General features: G+C 43.2%; 1 protein-coding gene across 3 annotated transcripts in view; it reads right to left on the reverse strand.

The window, feature by feature from the left end:
- The window catches only part of CUX2 (cut like homeobox 2), a 533,765-nt gene that overhangs the window by 98,443 nt on the left and 415,391 nt on the right, over positions 1–19,931 (reverse strand). For all 3 annotated transcript variants that reach the window (XM_075834888.1, XM_075834897.1, XM_075834879.1), the window contains 2 exons: positions 18,418–18,558; positions 8,894–9,008 (listed from right to left, as the gene is read on the reverse strand). In XM_075834888.1, the coding sequence (XP_075691003.1) occupies positions 8,894–9,008; positions 18,418–18,558 (256 nt within the window). The remainder of the gene's footprint in view (positions 1–8,893; positions 9,009–18,417; positions 18,559–19,931) is intronic.

Genomic DNA, 19,931 nt, shown 5'->3' on the forward strand with positions numbered 1-19,931 from the left:
CAACGTCAGGAGATAGTCACTGTCCAGGGTGCTGAAAGAGTTAAACGATCGGCAGTAACTGTTTCAGCACCCTGGACAGTGACTTCCGATCACAATATAGATCAACGTGCTAAAAAAATAGAAGTTCCTACTTACCGATAACTCCCTGCTTCTTACTCCAGTCCGGCCTCCCGGGATGACATTTCAGTCCATGTGTCGGCTGCAGACACTCACAGGCCAATCACAGGCTGCAGCGGTCACATGGACTGCTGTGTCATCCAGGGATGTCGGGCTGGATGTCGAAAGAGGGACACGTCACCAAAACAACGGCTGGGTAAGTATGAATTTCTTTTACTTTTACTAGGGAAAGGGCTTTCCCTTCTCTCTATCCTGCACTGATAGAGAGAAGGGAAGTACTCTTCACTTGAAGACGCAACGGCTAATCCGCATCAATTTCCTGCCCATTTTAGGCAAAGCCGCAACAGAATCTGCAACGCAGATTATGTGTGGCATTGATGTGGACAGTGGCGGCAGAAACACGCCACGTCTGGCCATGCGCTTAGGTAACTAGTTTTACAGCGATAGTGCTCTTAAAGTCTACGGTAATTTGTCTATTCCGGAACTTAATATATACACACACTTAGCATTTATTTTTATGTATATGTTACTTACAGAAAACTAGAAATTCATGATCGCGGCCAGCGATGGCAGAGGTTAGTTTTAAATACAAGGAAACTAAGTATTCGGTAACTGCTATGGAATGGTACAATTATCACAAGCACTTGTGGTCAGCTGGTATTTCTATTTGAGTGTGGCTAAGGCCTGGGCTACAATAGACTTTTTGTAGTATGGCAGCTAGTATTTCAAATGTTTTGGTCCTTCCAAAAAAAAAAAAAAAAAACGACACTAACAAATGCTGAATGTATTGAATGTATATAAATGAGCACAGGGATGGACAAAATACTGTAGACTTTACAGGCCAGTGCCAGGCATTTGTCCAACACTGAATTACTGTATAATGAAACAAAAATGGCGCTAAAAAATTACATATTCATACTTATAGTTACTTAGGTTAAAAAAGGAACTTGTCCATCATGTTCTAAGGGTATGTTCACACATAGCAGATTTATTGCAAAAATTTATGCAACTTAAAAATGTGTTCCCCATATCTGAATTGGGTATTTAAAGTGTAGCTAAACGTTCGACAAACTTCTGACATGTCATAGAGACATGACAGAAGTTTGGATTGGTGGGGGTCCGAGCACTGAGACCCCCACCAATCGATAGAACGAAGCAGCTGAAGTGCTCGTGTGAGCGCTCATCTGCTTCGTGTCTGTTCAGCTATTTCTGGAAATAAATGTATCGGTGTACGGTCTCAATAGAAAGTCTATGAGCCCGTACTGCGATACATCGGCTTTCCGGAGAAAAGCCGAACAGACACAAAGCGGCTGAGCGCTCACACGAGCACTTCAGCTGCTTCGTTCTAGCGATTGGTGGGGGTCTCAGTGCTCGGACCCCCACCAATACAAACTTCTGACATGTGTTTATGACATGTCAGAAGTTTGTCAAACATTTAGCTACACTTTAAAAACAGAAACAGTCCCATTCACATTTTTCAAGGTGTGGACATACCCTTGGACCTAGCTGTTTGATCCAGAGAAAAGGAAAACAAAACCCTCTAACCAACTGTAGGTAATTTTACAGTGGAAAAAAAAATCCTTCTCGACCCCAAAAGGCGGTTAGATAGTTTTCCTAGATGTACTATATACATTATATTACCTAAAGGCTATGTACACCTTTGCAACATTTTTTAAATTGCCCTAATACATCTAAAATGAAGTAACTTTGCAGTAGGTCTGGATTCAATATTTGCTATCATTTTGTTTCTAAAGAGCCTACACAGACTTATGTGTCTCCATGGTAAAAGACTGCAAACAAACCATGTGTAGTCTGATCCTGCAGTCATACTTCCTTCCATCTGTCTCCTACTTTCTCCTAAGCATATTTGGTAGGTTACAAACAAGCAGCAAGTCAAACATGGTACTTAAAGGGGTTTTCCAGCCAGTAAAAATTGATGGCCTATCCTCAAGATAGGCCAATAATAGCTGATGGGTCAAGGTCCGACTCCCGGGACCCCCGCCAATTAGCGGTTTTGATGGGGGTGCAGCGCTCGTACAAGCGCTGCTTTCCCTTCATTTCTACTTGCTCACTGAATCTGGGAAGTGAATGGAAGAAAAGGCTGCAATACCTGTGAATCGCCACTAAATGCGTGTCGAAGATTCACAGTGAGCAAGTAGAAATAAAGGGGAAGCAGCGCTCGTACGAGTGTTGCACCCCCTACAAAACAGCTGATTGGCGTAGAGTAGTTGCCATGGCAATTAAATTCCACCTTTCATTTTTTAGATTTATTTTAGAAAATTAAAGCAGCAACCTGGCTGGTCACCATGGGCAGCTGCTACACTTTTCCTTAAGAGTAACTGCATTTTCATCAAACTTTTAAAATGTCATAGATATACATCAAAAGTTTGGATCGGTGAGTCTGGGTGCTGAGACCCCCACGGTCACTGAAACGTAGGTGCAGAAGCGCTGAGCTGAGCGCCCTGCACCTTCGGCTGTGATTGGCACTCCTTCTTAGGCTGAAGACAGCTCACAAAGAACGTCTATGATCCCATCTTCAGGCTGACGAGTAGCGCCGATCACAGCCGAAGGTCCAGGGTGTTCAGCTCAGCACTTCTGCACCTTCGTTTTAGGAACGGTGGGGGTCTCAGCACCCAGACCCCACTGATCAAAACTTTTGATATGTCTCTATGACATAACAAAAGTTTGATAAAAGTGCAGTTACTCCTTAAGACTAGCGGATCAAAATAGGAGAGTTTTGGACAGAACTTCATTGTCTATGTCCTGCAAAAGGACCAGCGGACAAAAGGTCACACCTTGTGTTTGCAGTTCTTGTTACTGTTTAGAGACCTGCAGGTCACATGACTGCAGGTCCTAGAACAGCAGTAAGAGAGAAGAATGAGCTGCTATGCGAGTATAAGGGGATGAATTTGTTTAAGGGGGTCTGTATTTAGGCAGTCTGTTCTGTGGTCTGTATTAGTTTAAGGGGACTGGGGTCTGTATTTAGGGGGTCTCTTCTGGGGTCTGTCTTAGTTTAAGGGGTCTGTATTTAGGGGTTCTGGTCTGGGGCCTGTAATTAAGGGTCTGGTCTGGGGTCTGTATTAGTTTAGGGGGTCAGCCTGGGGTCTGTATTTAGGGATCTTTATTTAGGGGGTCTGGTGTCTGTATTTAGGGATCTGGAGTCTGTATTAGCTTAGAAAGTCAGGTCTGGAGTCATTATTAGTTTAGGGGTCAGGTCTGGGGTCTGTATTTAGGTGTCTGGTCTGAGGTCTGTATGTAGGGATCTTGTCAAGGGTCTGTATTTATTTAGGGTGCTTGTTCTGTGGTCTGTTTTGTTTAGGGGGTATCTGGTCTGGGGGTTGCAATAGTTTAGAAGGTCTGGTGTCTGTATGTTATTCTAGGGTCTGGTCTGGGGTCCGAATGTATTAGTCTTAGTAAAAGGGGTTGTCCGGGCACGGATCGTTTTTTTTATATACTGATGACCTATCCACAGGATAGGTCATCAGTATAAGATCGGTGGAGGTCTGACACCCAGAACCTGCACCGATCAGCTGCTCCTGCTGCCTCTGGGCACCGGATGTCCGTGCCGGAAGCAGATGGCTCCGATCACAATATAGCGGGTTTGCTGCAATACTGCAGCTCTGCTACTACTCAAGTGAATAGAAGACGAGGTGAAGTTCTGCAGTATGGCCGCTGTGCAGTATATGGAGTCATCTGCTTCCAGCACTACAGGCACTGAACACTGCACAACATCCGGTGCCCGGAGGCACCCACAACAGTTGATCAATGCGGGGTCCAGGTGTCTGACCGGCACCGATCATATACTGATAAACTGTGGTTAGGTCATCAATATGAAAAACTAGTCAGTGCCAGAATAACCCCTTTAATGTATGGGACTGGGCCTTGGTGTCTGAATTTTTGTGTTTCTATAGAGGCTGGAAAAGGCTGCAGAAGCGAGGGGCAAATATTTCTCATCAGGAAGCTCTGCAGTCATGAGGAGAAGTCACCACAGCGGTCTGTGTCAGATGGAGAAGAAAAGAAAACGACTCCCATCGGAAAATACATCACTTGTGAGTCACTGGCTTTATAGAGGAGCTGTCACCTCTCCTGACACGACTGTTATAGAAAATCCTTTTAGACCACATAAAGTCTATGTGGAGGCCAGGACTAATAGACAAATGCGTGTTAGCATTCCCATTGTCAAGAGGATCTCTCCCTCCACAGTTTGATACTGTCAGCGATGGTTGGAGACTGTCAGTATGTAGGGACACAGCCCTTTGACAAGGGGAATCGTAACACCCATTTGTCAATACTCGCACAGAAAGGTGGTCTTCGCTAAAGGCACGGCGGAGCAGTGGTGGAAAAGGGGGGTCCAAGTTTGGGGAACTGCCCTGGGCTTATGGACTACTTAATCTGCCACTGTCACCACCTGTGTGTTGTTTTTTTACTGCAGTTTAAGAAATATTATAGAGTTTGTGAAAGGTCTACAAACTTTGACAGAATATGATGTAAATATTACTACAAGGCACAATTACACACTTCTGCTCCATTAGTTCCAATAGTTCCTTATCATGTAATTTCCGAGGCAGGTTTAGCACTTTGCTGTGTTCACACAATAAACAGGAACCATACTGATGATACCATAAATCAGTCAAGTTCTACCAACCCTCGCCCATAAATTAGTATGAAATTATTTTTTCTAAGAAAACAATTCTCATGTAAGTAGACTGGTGGTCATTAAATGCCAGAACAGTTCTCTGACTAATAAGCAGACGAGACCCACAATTAACCAATGCTATAAAACAATTCAAAGAAAATAATACTGGTTCAATTATATTGTCTTCCAAGGACTACAAATTGCTCACTGACGTTCTTTATGTGTATGATTTGTATAAAGCAATAAACATGTAAATGCTGCTCTGTGGGTAAACAGTGGTACTCCTACTGTGCAGAGTGCTAACTCATGAAACAATTACATCTATGACTAGTGACTGTACAAGACGGTTATTTCAATTACACAATCCCAGCTGGTTAATTAAAGAGGTTGTACCAGAATCAACAATTATCACCTATCAACAGGCAAGGTGATAATTGTCTGATGGATGTGGGACCCATCGCTGGGACCCCCACCGATTACAAGAATGATGGTCCCGAACCACCCGTTCCTACTCACTACAGCCCCCGCAGTGAGGAGGAGCTTAAATGGAGCGGTGGTCATTCAACCGTGGCTCCATTCCATGTCTATTGGTTATTACGATACTTTAGGTGGAGCAGCAGCGCGTATGCTCGACCACCGCTTCATTCAAGCTCCTCCTCACTGCAGTCGAGTAGTGAGTAGGAACAGGGTTTCAGGACTTCCAAGCGGTGGGACAAAAAGCGATCAGACAATTATCATCTATCCTGTGGATAGGTAATAATTGTCGATTCTGGGGCAACCACTTTAATACAAGACCTGTTGTCAGGTAAAACTACATGAAGATTTACTGAAAAGAAACAAAATGACAATATATATGGGATAATATGCTCCCTACTGTTAGGCTACATTCGGTCCGTGTGCATTGCGTTTTGCATCACTGTTTTTCATGCACTCGCAAACACTTCTTTTAATTTTTGTACTTTTTCAATGTAATTGATGTGTAAAACACGGACAGCACACGGATGTGCATGCATGTGCTGTCCGTGGTTTCCACGCACCCATAGACTTCAATGGGCGACTAGGTGCGTGAAAACTGGCAGGGGAGATACCATGATCACTAAGGTGAGATTGGGACCTTCTTGCCAGGTTCTTGCTCCTTGACCTTTGGCTTAGACCATGTGTAGTAGGGTCCTTATCTGAGGTTAGTAATCATCTCTGTCGGTGGATTGGTCACCATCGTAGAGGGATGACAGAACGCCAAGGAGAGGGGCAGAGAACCACATGGTTGACGCTATCGGTCGGGTAGCTGGAAAGTCCGAGTTGCTAAGTGCCCCAGGAGTGGTGACCCTGGGGTGCCCAAACTCACTGGGGGTGGAATCCCACTGAGTGATGGCACTTTTGCACGCACTTGTCTTTCACACTACTGAGCCAAGGCAAACAGAAGCATTACCATTGAAATCAATGGTAATGCAAAAGGAAGCTTTAGTTTCCGTTTGGCTTTCCGTTCATGGGTTCCCCTGACGGAAAGCTGCAACGGTACCCATGAATGGAAAAGCAACGCTGATGTGAGCAGGCCCTTGATGATACAAATAGTACAATTCACCATATTAAAGCATTAGGCTGTTGCAGACTGAATACATTTCTACAGGTCACAGAACAGGAGCTTCCTCTAGGCTTTATTCAGACGAACGGAAATTACGTCCGTGCAACGCGCGTGCTTTTCACGCGCGTCGCACGGACTTATATTAGTCTATGGGGCCGTGCGGACATGTGCGTGATTTTTACTCAGCGTGAGTCCGCTGAAAAAAAGTCACGACATGTCCGTTCTTTGGGCATTTTGGGCGAATCACGCACCCATTGAAGTCAATGGGTGCGTGAAAACCACGCATGCCGCACGGAAGCACTTCCGTGCGAACTGCCTGTTTCGCGCAACAGCTGTCAAAAGGATGAATGAAAACAAAAGCACCACGTGCCTTTCTGTTTACAAACATCCAAATGGAGTGTCATAATGATGGCGGCTGCGCGAAAAGCACGCAGCTGCGCATCATATGCTGCTGCCACACAGAGCTGTTAAGTGGCTTTTGCGCAGGCGTGCGCAAAAACGCCATGCTCGTGTGAATCCAGCCTAAAAGCAATCTGCAACACACTGACATCAGAATATGTTTATGCTAATATTATTCACAGACGTGTCAATGGAACAAAAACCGTAGTCGAGTATTGTAATACAAAGCTCTCTCTCTCTCTATATATATATATATATATATATATATATATATATATATATATATATATATATAATAGTCTAGCGACATTAAATCTTATGGTCCAGTAAAAGTGAGCGTATAAATCATTAGGCCATGGCAGAAAACTGACTCCAGAGATTTGATAAAACTGTTATACAATCTCTGTCCGTGGATACTACAGGGTATCTAATGTTTTTACACTATTATTTCTGCAACATTTATTTTCATGGTAATAGGGCCACCAGCAGATAGTAGTAAAAATATCCTCTCTTTGGGCACATTCACACGTGGCGGAGTTTTTCCGCTGCAAATGTTGGTGCAGATTCGGGGCAATTACGCAAAGAATCTGCACCAACATTTGCATATTTGACAGGTAATTCAGACGTTGCAGATATCACAGCGGACTTGCCTCAGATTTCAGTTTTTGCATTGCAAAGGCGGAAATACGCAGTGAAATTCTGCTTCTTCTCCGAAACGTCATGAGCATGCTGCGGAGGGAAAAATCTGCACCACAGCCTAATTTCCGCAAAGTAATTTTCTGCAACGTCTGAACGAAGTTTCCTAAAAATGTATAGAAAGAAATGAAAAAAACGTCCGCTGGAGAATTCCACTGCAGACTGTCCGCAGCGGAATTCCACCACGTCTGAACGTGCCCTTTCAGTGCCCTTTACCATGCCTGCCTATAAACAGTATTGTATGTCTACAGTCTGAAGACTGCAGTAAAACAAATCCTTTCCTCCTTATTTAGATGACTGGACAGCCCAGCAACAGGTCAATGGCCATAACTCCCAACATTTAAATCACCATTTGTGGTCCCTAATTAGGCCCTGCACCAGATCCATCTAGAAACACCCACTTTAGGTGGGGACATATTTGCATAAGACATGCCCATTTCAGGACCATTTCCACAAAATACAGGACAGTTGGGAGGTATGTATGATATATAAGGTGACGCACTAAACTGACAACAGAAATAACTTTTTTTTTTGTGCATAGATCAGGACTGAACACTTGCCAGGGGCGGAATATTGCTTTTAAGTGGTCCTCGACCATCTCGGGCAATGGACGCTCCTGTATGCCTGTTCTTTTAGAGCACTGCGGCTCCTGGCTGTAGTATAGTAAATGCTTTTCTACTATAGAAGTACCAGCTGGAAGATGTTACCTATGTTCTGAGTCCCTTCACAAACCTAGAACCAGATGAGACAGACAAGTTCTTCAGGAGCGGTCCACCAAGAGACGGGACTATTGCTCTTATTACGGCACGATGGGTATTTATCCTTTTACAATGCGCTGGCCTGTTTATTTGTGGCCACTTTTCGTCACTTAGTCCATTTTTACCATCCTATATTTCCATCAGATGTTCGTCCAGTGACTATACCTCATACTAGAACTTCTTACATTTTCCTGCACTTTATAAATGATGGTTCTACTGGGCTCCATAGAAACCTCCGTCTACCGTCCTGCAGTGGGCAAGCCATGTTCCCACTGCAGGACGGATGGTGGTCCTCATTTATTTTGCTTGGATAAAACATAATCTACATAGTGCTATAGACGGGTGACCAGGTCCATAGCTCCAAACATCCCTATACAACATCTATGGAGAAATATAGACGTGACAGGAATTGTCACAACGCTGAAGTAAAGTTCTTAGACCTAAGATATCTAAATGAAATAAATGCTTTTATTATGAGGTATATAGTCACCCCAATACTGTATGTCAATAATCTGCAGCTGATGTGCAACTACAACTCCCAGCATGCCCAAACCCGTAGTTTTACATTAGATGGAGAGCCACAGGTGGAGGAAAACTACCAAGGACATGACCCTGGGCACAGCATTGTTGTCATGCCAGCTCTATGGAGCATGTCTTTGTAACCCTTTCCTGATTACCCGTGGAAGTTGCCGGTTACTCACGTACTTTTCGCTCTCCGGTTCGTTCTTCTGCTGAAAGGTGTCCACAGAGAAGAGATTTCCGTGCCAGGCTTCTTCCCTCTGCAGCGGGATACCAGCTGGAGCGGTGCCCTCTTTTCTCTCTGCGGGTGTAAAAATTCACAGAAGCAGCATGACTATGGTGCAAAGCTGGTGCCCCCTCCCTCGGGCCGGCAGCGAGAGAGTTAATTCAGAGCGCGGGCCAGCGGGGTTGGAGCGCCACAGCTGGATGTGAGAATGTGAGTTCAGTCTGTAGCCTGTGAAAGTGGCCGCTTCCTGCCCGTGCTATACAGTGGCTGCATCACGCCCGCCCCCTAGTGGCTGGAATGCCGGAGAGCTCCTGGCTCAGGGGCTCCATGAACAAGAGGACAATGCACTTTCAACCCTACCCGGCATTCATTAAGTCTGCAATAAAGTGTCATCTGCTGACCCTTTCCTCTCAGGGTGTTTTTTAATTTTTTTAATTAAAGTGAATAGTACAAGCAAATGACAAAGCACTGAGGGGCTGATATTAGGGGAAGTCTGGAGCAATGTTCACACATTATTAAAGAGCATTTTCCTACTTGAACATATAAGTCATTTAGAAAAACATATCTTTATTCCATTCATGTCATTGTAATATCTGATTCTGGAAAAGCTGGATGACAAGTCCAGCAGAAATGACAGCTCCCACAGGGACTGTTCCCTAGGCTCTTAGGCCCCCTGCACGCGGCCGTAGCCTTGTGTACGGTCCGTGATTACGGGCACGGACGGCCGTGGACTGTCACCTGACCATGAAGAAGAAAACAGTAGTAGTGAATGCCAGTTTCGGAGGCAGCGTAGCATGCGAGCTACGCGGTTTTCTTCTTCATGGTCGGGAATCACACACTTCAGCCTCAAAACACAGAGCGGTTGAATGGGGATTAGGGGCCCCGTTCTAGACATAGGTGGGGGGTCCCGCATCTATCTGACATTTATGATGTATCCTGTGGATATGTCATAAATGTCCCTGATGGGAAAACCCTTTTAAAGTGATGCGTCCATAAATATGCACCCATAGTACTGCAAAAGAGCTGGGTGGCAAGTTCTGTGGGGGCTGTAATGGTGTCCACATTGGTTGTCATCATGAGCTAAAAATCACGAACAGACCAAAATTGGCATGCTGAGGGGCGGGGTCACGCTCGTGACTCACGAGGACCATTCACATGAGATGACACGAGACTCACGAGGACCATTCACATGAGATGACACGAGACTCATGAGGACCATTCACATGAGATGACACGTGACGCACTTCAGTCCACTGGAACCGATCCCCACCACTGCTAAGACCGTGGTCTGCCTTCTAGTGTAGTTGGGTGAGTCATGCGTTGTCTCATGTGACTGGTCCCCATGAGTCACGACCATGAACCCGTCACCTCTGCGTGCCGCGGTTGCCGCTTCTTCAGTGCGACGTCACTTCTTTCTTGTTTGCACTGCGCATATCAATTTGGCGCATACACAATGCAAATTTTCCAGAAAACAAATATTTCACGGACGTGTTTTTTCTATGGGCACTACGGACGGCAGAAAAAAACAACCGGCTTTTGCAGACTGTCCGTAAAATAACGGACGGTTGGCAACGATGGTTGTCATCAAGCTTAAGGTCAGCCAGCAGTAAGATTAAAGTCCTACAATGTGGAAATACAGTGTGACATAACATTCGTATTCATGTATTATGGAAGAGATGCAGAATATAAAATAAAGGGGTAATAATTTGGGGTCGGGAGAAATTGCTGGTATTGCATCCGTCACCATACTATTACTCCGATTGTTGAATTTTGCGGAGTTTCGGGGTTTTTACTTTCCATAGAGCTGTGAATGATACGATCAATAGTTAGGACTCTCTTTTAATGTTTAGCCATCATGGAGTATATAATGTGTGAGACTGAAGGTCTGAAGTGAGAAGCTTTGTGAATGACTAGACCTTTTCCCTTTTAATATCCAGTGTGGCTCAACACCCTTTGTCATATTTGAAAGTGGCTCACAAGCAAGAAAAGATTGGGGACCTCCGCTGCACATAACCACAGTAACTTTATAAATCCATTGTTTTACTCTTCTGCTGTTCTTGAATTACCGCCTGTATTATAGTCCAGAGCTTCATTCAAAATTCCCTGAATTCCCATGAAATCTCCCTGTGTAGTATTTATACCAGGTCCTGACGGGAGAATGCCTTTAAAGGAGTTTTCCTATCAGAGACATTTATGACAGACAGTATCCACAGGATATGTCATAAATGTCAGATAGATGCAGGTCCCACCTCTGGGACCCGCACCTATCTCTAGAACCGGACCCCTAAACCCCGTTCTACTGCTCTGTGTTGTGGCTGAAGTGTGTGATTTCCGACCATGAATTACGGAAACAGCGTAGCTCGCTGAGCTATGCTGTTTCCATAAGTCCCATAGAACTTAAAGGGAAGGTGTCACAAATTATTTTTTTTTATATGTTATTGCTTTTAGTATGTCATTATAATAAATTTTATTTATTTGTGTTTTTGTATTGTACTTTTTTCTTTCTTTTACTTCACTATGGGGGTGCCATTTTTTTTTTTCATCTCTGTATGTGCCAATTAACGACACATACAGAGATGGAATACGGCACATACATCCCCATAGAGAATGCTACAGGAGCCGTTCCATTCACTATAGTGTACGCCGTCTGTGTGGGAACGGTGAATGCGCCGCTCCCACACAGTCCAAAAGGAAGGTCTTCGACAGAGCGACATCTGGCGCCATTTTCATGTGGACGGGAAGCCACGGCCGGACAGTAAGATGACTACTTCCGGTCGCGGCTTCCGTCCATATGTTCAGAAGCAAGGACTAGCAGCGGAGGGAGCGGCGGCGACGGCAGGAGCAGGTAAGTTAAGTTTGTGTATGTGATGTGTGTGTATGTTCGTGTTATACTGTGTGATTACCACTGTATCTAATCCTCCTACACTGTGCATTCGCTCAAAAATGGTGGCACACAGTGTAGGAGGTTTGAACATCCAACCCCCTCCTTTCTCCTGGCACTAGCCAGGATAAAGGAGGGGGGATTGTTTGAGTACACTAGAGCGAGTGTGTCTTCTCCAATTTTGCAGCATAAAGCAATGAGGTTGCTTTACCACATGCCAATGCTGCAATTTTGGGAATATCTCCCTCTAGTGACCAGCACATGGAAATGTTATAAATTAGAATCTAATTTGTAATATTTCCTGACTTGTGAAAAAATTAAAAAAATTAGAACAATGTGTATACATTTATATACTAACAGTTTAACAAAAAAAAAAATTTCTAGCGACACATTCCCTTTAATAGTAGTTACGGAAACAGTGTAACTCGCATGCTACGCTGCTTCCGTAACTGCCATTCACTACTATGGGAGTTACGGAAACAGCGTAGCTCAGTGAGCTACGCTGTTTCCGAAATTCATGGTCGGAAATCACACGACTCAGCCACAACACAGAGAAGTAGAACAGGGTTTAGGGGGCCCCATTTTAGAGATAGGTGCGGGTCCCAGAGGTGGGACCTGCATCTATCTGACATTTATGACATATCCTGTGATACTGTATGTCATAAATGTTCCTGATGGGTAAACCCCTTTAATATACTGAAATTTGTGTGAAAGATAAGGAAATTAGATTGTGAGCCTAATGGGTTCAGCGACTGACGTGAGTGATTACAATCTATGTACTGCACTGCAGAATATGGCGGTGGTACATAAGGAACAGGAAATGAATCCCTGAAAATGATATCTAGAATATAACTGGTTTATGTGGGTAATATGATATGTTTTGGTTTTGAAAATGGTTGAAAATATTCCATTTAATTAATCATAAAGGGCCTGTTCACATTAGCGTTGGGCTTCCGTTCATTGGTTTCGTTCGACCTTTCTGTTGGAGGAACCGATAAACGGAACGCCAAATGGAAACCATAGCTTCCGTTTGCATTACCATTGATTTCAATAGTAATGCTACAGTTGCAGTTCATTTCCGTTTGTTTCCGTTTGTTTCCGTTCCCTAAAGTTTCATTTTTTTTAATAGCATAGTCGACTTTACGGACCGGAAATTAACTGCAACTGTAGCATTACTATTGAAATCAATGGTAATGCAAACAGAAGTTATGTTTCGGTTTGGCTTTCCGTTTATCGGTTTCTCAGACGGAAAGGTCGAAAGGAACCGATGAACGGAAGCCCAACGCTATTGTGAACAGGCCCTAAGTAGATACGGCAGAATAGGTGAGATACAGCATTATTGGCACCTTGTGAACAAGTATCACCCACAACACAGATTATCACCTGAGATGGAGTTATTACGCTAGAGTGCATTCACCTCTTTACATGAATAAAGTGAAGTTTCCATAAACATAGCACTAGTAACTATACAGTACATTGGTGTAGTCATTTAGATATGTAAAATATAGAAGAACGATCAATTTGGTTGATAATGTCATTTCCAGATAAAAATATATATATTTTTAATTAGAAAAAAAACCAATGCAAAGGTGATGATTTGATCAGGTCTTTTCTTTTGTTTGCCCCTATCAAACATCTAAAAGTAGTTGTAAGGCTAAGGCTTCGTTCACATCTGCGTCGGGGCTCCGTTCATAGGTTCCGTCAGAGCTTTCCGTCAGGGGAACCCATGAATGGAACCCTGATTGAAACTACCGGAAACAGTAGATTTCAATGATGACGGATCTGATGCAATGGTTTCAGTTTGTCACCCTTGTTTAAGGGTTCCGTCGTTTTGACTGTAGTCTACTGAGCTATTCATTCCATCAAAACGACAGAACCCTTACACAACGGTGACAAACGAAAACCTTTTGCACCGGATCCGTCACCATTAAAATCAATGGTGATGCAAACAGAAACCTATGGTTTCCGTATGTTTCAGTCAGGGTTCCATTCATGGGTTCCCCTGACGGAAAGCTCAGATTTAACCCATGAACGGAGCCCTGACGCAGATGTGAACGAAGCCTTAGTTCACACTACCGTTATAGTACGTTTAGCTCTCTTCCGTCGGAGGAAGAGATGAACAAGAGTCCAAACGGAAAGTATCTCCGCCGTTAGAATTACCATTGATTTCAATGGTAATTCTTTTGTTTCAGATGCTTTCCGTTTGCTAGGTTTTTGTTTTTGAGACGGAATCAGAAATGCAGTCTGCAGCACTTCCATGAAATTAAATGGAAACCTAGCAAATGTAGGCAAACGGAAAGCATATGAAACAAAAGAATTACCATTGAAATCAATGGTAATTCTAACGGAGGAGATGCTTTCCGTTTGGACTCTTGTTCATCTCTTCTTCCGACGGAAGAGAGCTAAACGTACTATAACGGTAGTGTGAAAGGGGCTTTAGTAAAGTTGAGCACAGACACTATTTCCTATAGTTTCACCAAGATATAAGCGGAGTCAGATTTGTGAGGCAGCCACTCATCTCCCTGCATCCTATACAAATAACTTGTGTAAAAAGAACTTGTTAACTAAAAGCTTATTTGTCTGATTTGTGTTGTCTTCCATATAATTTTTTGCCAAAAATAGGAACCGCTCCTGAATGAGGTAGAAGAGCAACATTTTAAAATCCACGTGTAAAGGGCTCTGGGGTACAAAACAGTATTCATCTGCCTTATTTTAAGGCCTCCTTCACACACACTTTTTTTTCAGTGTTCTAAAATGCATGTAAAAAAACATCATGCATTTCAAGCATTTTTAATAGCTTTTGTTTTTACATGTGTTTTTGGTGGCATTTTCCATTTAGTGTTATTTAGTACAGGCGTTTTTTCCTGGCATTTTTGAAGTCCTATACAGAAGCCTATGGAAATCTGAATCTAGAACAAAACACCAATTATTTCAAAAACGCTACAAAAACACCACAAACCGAAACACTGTGTATGTAGACTTTACAGTATTTTACTATAGACTATAAAGCAATATCTAGATGCAGCCTTTTTTCAACAAAAAAAAACAAAAAACACTAGTCTAAACTCTTTAAACATTAAATGACAAGCCTATGATCCAATAGCACACGTGTAATGTATATGTAAAGTCATGGCAGGTAAGAAGTGTATACTTCACATGAATTTACAAATGGCCATACCGCACAAAGCCAATTACATTTCCCACTTCGCATTTCTCAGTATATAGGTTAAGTCACACATCTTTAGCCATAACTTTACCTGCTGAATTGAATCTTAGAACTAGAGACTCTTTTATCTGTGGACGGCATTCATCCAATTCATGATTCCCGGACTTGTCAATCCATACACAATTCACCTGCTATTGGACAAATCCATTCTACATGATGTATTCTTTTGGCAACTTAAAAAACAATAATAGGGCAACTGATTCACCCATTATATTTTATGGGCTTACGGACTTGGCGAATCCAGTAGTGGCAGTATAGCTAGTCTACAGACTAATGTGTTAAAAATTCAGATCCCCTGAACCCCCGACTAGAAGTGTGCGATATACAAAAAATGATACATTTACTTATCTTGCTTTTTAAACTTCAGCGCTGGCGGCAGAAGTACAGGTGGTGCCGTTTTCATTGGATTTTACCAGGTAGGTAAAGGACATAAAGGGGTTAAAGGTGTATTCCCTCCTTATACATTCATGGCATATCCAGTGGCAAACACAGACAGCTGAGGGCCCATGCACAAAAACACTATATGCGCCCCTTGCTTTTCAATATCTCATCATAAATCACCCCTCATGTTTCTCTTACAATCTATCAGTAATTGTTAGCCATTAAATGTATTAACTCTTTAAATTAATTGCCATGCAATCCAAATCGACAGAAGAAGGCTGCTTTGAGGTTACAGTGGACCCCCTCACCTACTGGGCCCATGTGCAGCTACACAGGTTGCACCAATGGTATATCTATATCGTCTATATCCACGGGATACCATCTCTGAGACCAGCACCTATCTCCAGAACCGGAGTCACCCGATCCCTGTCCTGCCTGCTGACGCGGCCCCTGCATCCTGGCAGTGAAAGGATGGAAAGGTGGCTGCATATGTAGGAATTCTCATAGTTCAATATGACTTTAAACTAACATCTGGCCACAGAAAAAAACAAAACAATCTGTGAATAATGCCACTGAAAACACCTAAAAATGGTGTGTGTGTGCGTGTGCGTGTGCGTGTGCGCGCGCGTGTGTGTGTGTGTGTGTGTGTGTGTGTGTGAGAAAATGGCCTATTATGCTCTTAAACTAATGTAATATAAGTTTATTTTGGGCTGTCTTGACATCTGCATTCCGGGTTCTGATGTTCTGCTTTGTCTTAGGAGCAGAACAATAAGAATACCGGAAGTGCCTTGTCTGTTGAATGACCAAAACCAACGGAACCGATTGTCTTTAATGTGTTCTGCCAGGTTTCCGTAATTTTGACACGCAAAATAGCACAGCATGCTGTGCTAAGTTGTCTGTGATGGGGGCCCCTAAGGGAGCCTCCGACGAGGATCTAAACAGGGCCTTGCGTATGTAAACTCACCTTGTAGTGAAATACCACCTTACACTAGATTGCCTCTCATATACACACAATGCATTGAAGTTCTCATTTGTTAATTATACCAATTATGAGTTCTATGAAGAGGTGAATTATCAACTTTTGTATCATTACTTGCTTCTATGGCTTGTCAGAAAAATCTATTTGCTTCGCTGACAACACAGATTTAAAACATCAATTGATGCACTCTCTACAGTAAATCTATCATCTGCACCACAAATCAGTACAGTTTTACCACCTTACAACAACTAAAATCTTATTACAGCAAATTTCAGGTATTTTTACAGCCTTATGATACAAAGACATAAAATATTTACAGGGTCGCATCCTCCCAGGAAGTTCAATGAACGTGTATTAGGGACTATATACAGCCAAAATGTATAACTGCCATGAGCCATATACTCCTGTCTAATTACCTGTGAAGACAATTTCTTATTACGTACAAATACAGAAATTTCCATTCTCAGTGCTCACATACATAATTTTCGCATATGGACTGTGCCACATATGGACTATATCACAGTAAGTTGACCCCCACTAGTCTAAGGACTATAGTAGACCCAGTCCTGGTGATATATCTGAGAGGTATAATATCCAGATGTGTACTAACCTTGAACTGTGCAGATATATGAAAAATAACAGCAGTATAAGGAACCTGTCATGTTAAACATGCTGCCTTATTCTAGGCTATATGTTATAGGGCATCAAGAGCTGAGCAGATTAATATAGAGGTTTTTTTGGGGAAAAGATTCAGTATAACTTATAATTTATTGACTTAAATCTTCTCTCACTCTGGGCTTAGGAGTCCAGTGGGTGGTCTCACTTAATGACTGACAGCTATCTCTATATGTATATTCACACAGGGAAAGCTGTTAATCACTGAGTAAGACCGCCCACTGGACTCCTAAGCCCACAGTAAACGGAAAATTAAAGGGGTTGTCTGGGACATTTAAAAAGCAGGTTGCAGACAGGGGATGTGCTAAAATAACTGAAGTAGTACTCATCTGGTAAATACCCTGCCACCCATCCGGGACATCATCACTTCCTGTAAAAGTAAACCGACAAGCGGGAAGCATCAGAGTGGCGGCACTCCGGTGTTCACCACCAGTCTGCTTACTTTTACAGGAATTGATGGCGGTCCGTTCCTTACACGTGACCCATGCAGGCAATCACTGGCCTCAGCGATGACGCACCATTCTTGCCAGCATCACTGCTGAAGTCAGTGACCGATGCAGCACTTACGTGTAAGAAACGGACCATCATAATTTCCTGTAAGGGTATGTTCACACGACAACGCCACATACGTCTGAAATTACGGAGCTGTTTTTAGGAGAAAACAGCTCCTAAATTTCAGACGTTTTTACAAATGCACACGTTTTTTGCGGCGTCTTTTATGGATGTAATTGGAGCTGGTTTTCATTGGAGTCAACTCCAATTACGTCCCAAGGAGTGTCCTGCACGTCTTTGACGCGGCCGTAATTTTATGCGCCGTCTTTTGACAGCGACGCATAAAATGACAGCTCGCCTGCACAGAACATCGTAAGACCCATTGCAAGCAATGGGCAGATGTTTGCCGACGTATTAGAGCCGTCTTTTCAGGCGTAATTCGAGGCGTAAAACGCCTCCATTACGTCTGAGAAGAGGTCGTGTGCACATACTCTAAAAGTTAATGGACCGCCATGGAGCACCGGAGCGGCGGCATGGGAGTGGCGAGCGATTTACCAGGTTGGTATGACTTATTTTGTTACTTTAGCACAACTTCTGCGGGCAGCCAGCATTTTTATGACCCTTTTAGTAAATAAAGTCCAAGTTATACTGAACCATTTCCCAACAAATAAATCTACTCAGCCTCTCCTATCCTATATAGAATGTTGTCCACAGATATTGTTCAACGTGATAGGTTGGCTTCAAGAAATGATTGTTGTATGAAAATATGACGTATGATTTTAGATGTGACATAAAATCCACTGAACTATGGCAAAATCATGATGCTGGAGTGTTACACATGTACAATTACCTTTAACTGTGGAGAAAAAGTCTGAATACTTCTTCCAATGCCGACAGATTTCCTTCACAGCTTTATTCTCGGGCTCTATGCATTGAAGTTGCTGTAGCCTGTCTTCTAAACCACGTGCTGCTTCTAGTAACGGTGCTGGGTCTGTATGGATATAGAACAGAATAGTTAATGTTTTTACCAATCTAGAGATAGGTTTGACGAGTTAATAATAAATAATTGAACCAGGAACAGTGTAGGAAAAACTATTACAAAAGTCAATCAACTGGTCCAATAATTTGACTTTCAAGTCATATTCACAACGTAAACTGGTTTTATGGTTTTGTTAGTTATATGACATGCCAATGTAGTAAAATATTATTCCTTAGGTTACACAATGTTTACAATACTTTACGTTTATGAGTTGGTCAAAGGACTTACCATCATTGGCCCATGATTTATGTGGAAACTTACATTACTCATGTTGCATTAACAGAATGGTACCCATAGACATTAGTCAATAGTAGCCCACTCTTAGATGGATCTTCCATCACTATTGTTTCCCATGATAAAAACAAGTACTGGAGTTCTCCATCTTTCCGCTGGACAAAATCTGATTGCCTGGGTGACTAGCAAATCTGCCAAAGAACCTGGATCTTCCTCCCATGTGCATTCAGAGAAAAATGAATGAAGCTGGGCTGTCACAGCATCCCACTTCATTGTACCATCAGAGGCAATCACAGATCGCTCCTGCCAGAAAGAGAGCAGAAACGCAAAGCTATGAGACACTGCTATGAGCACTGTGGGGAAGGGGAGTGTACTAAAGTGACAGATTGGGATAAGGGGGTAATGCCCTGCTGTGACTAATGTGGGGGAAGAGGGGGACAAAGAACTGCTGTGACCACTGTGTGTGAATGGCTGTAGCCAATGTGGAGAAAGCGGGACAAAGCATTGCTGTGACCTCTGTGATGAAAGGGGGCAAGGCACTGCTATGACCACTGTGGGAGAAGAGGGGAATTGGCACTGCTGTGACTAATGGGGGGTAAGGGGCAAGGCTCTGCTGTAACTAATACGAGGGAACAGGGGAACAAAAAACTGCTGTGATCACGGTGAGACACTGCTGTAGCCACTCTGGGGGAAGGATTTGCTGTGACTACTGTGGGGGAAGGGAGGGGGACTAGATACTGCTATGCCCACTGTGAGGTAATGGAGGGGCAAGGCAGTGTTGCGTTCACTGTGGGCGCAAGATAATATGTTGTGACTACCATGGGGGAATTGAGGGACAAGGCATTTTGTGACTACTGGGGAGAGGATGGACATTCAAAAGTCAGGCTTTCACATGCCAATTGCAAGAAGTTTGCTCCCGGCCTTTTTTTGTTAATGTCCAACATGGAAGTATAAATGTTTCTTTCTTAATCTTCACCTTTGGACCAGATAAGTAAAAAACAGGCGGCCAAAATGATATGTTAACACAGCTTCACAATGTCTTCAGACCTCCTGCCTTCTAGACCTCTAAAAAGGACTGGTTTATGGACGTT

This window comes from Rhinoderma darwinii, chromosome 1 (genome assembly GCF_050947455.1).
Source record: "Rhinoderma darwinii isolate aRhiDar2 chromosome 1, aRhiDar2.hap1, whole genome shotgun sequence".
Lineage (NCBI taxonomy): Eukaryota > Metazoa > Chordata > Amphibia > Anura > Rhinodermatidae > Rhinoderma > Rhinoderma darwinii.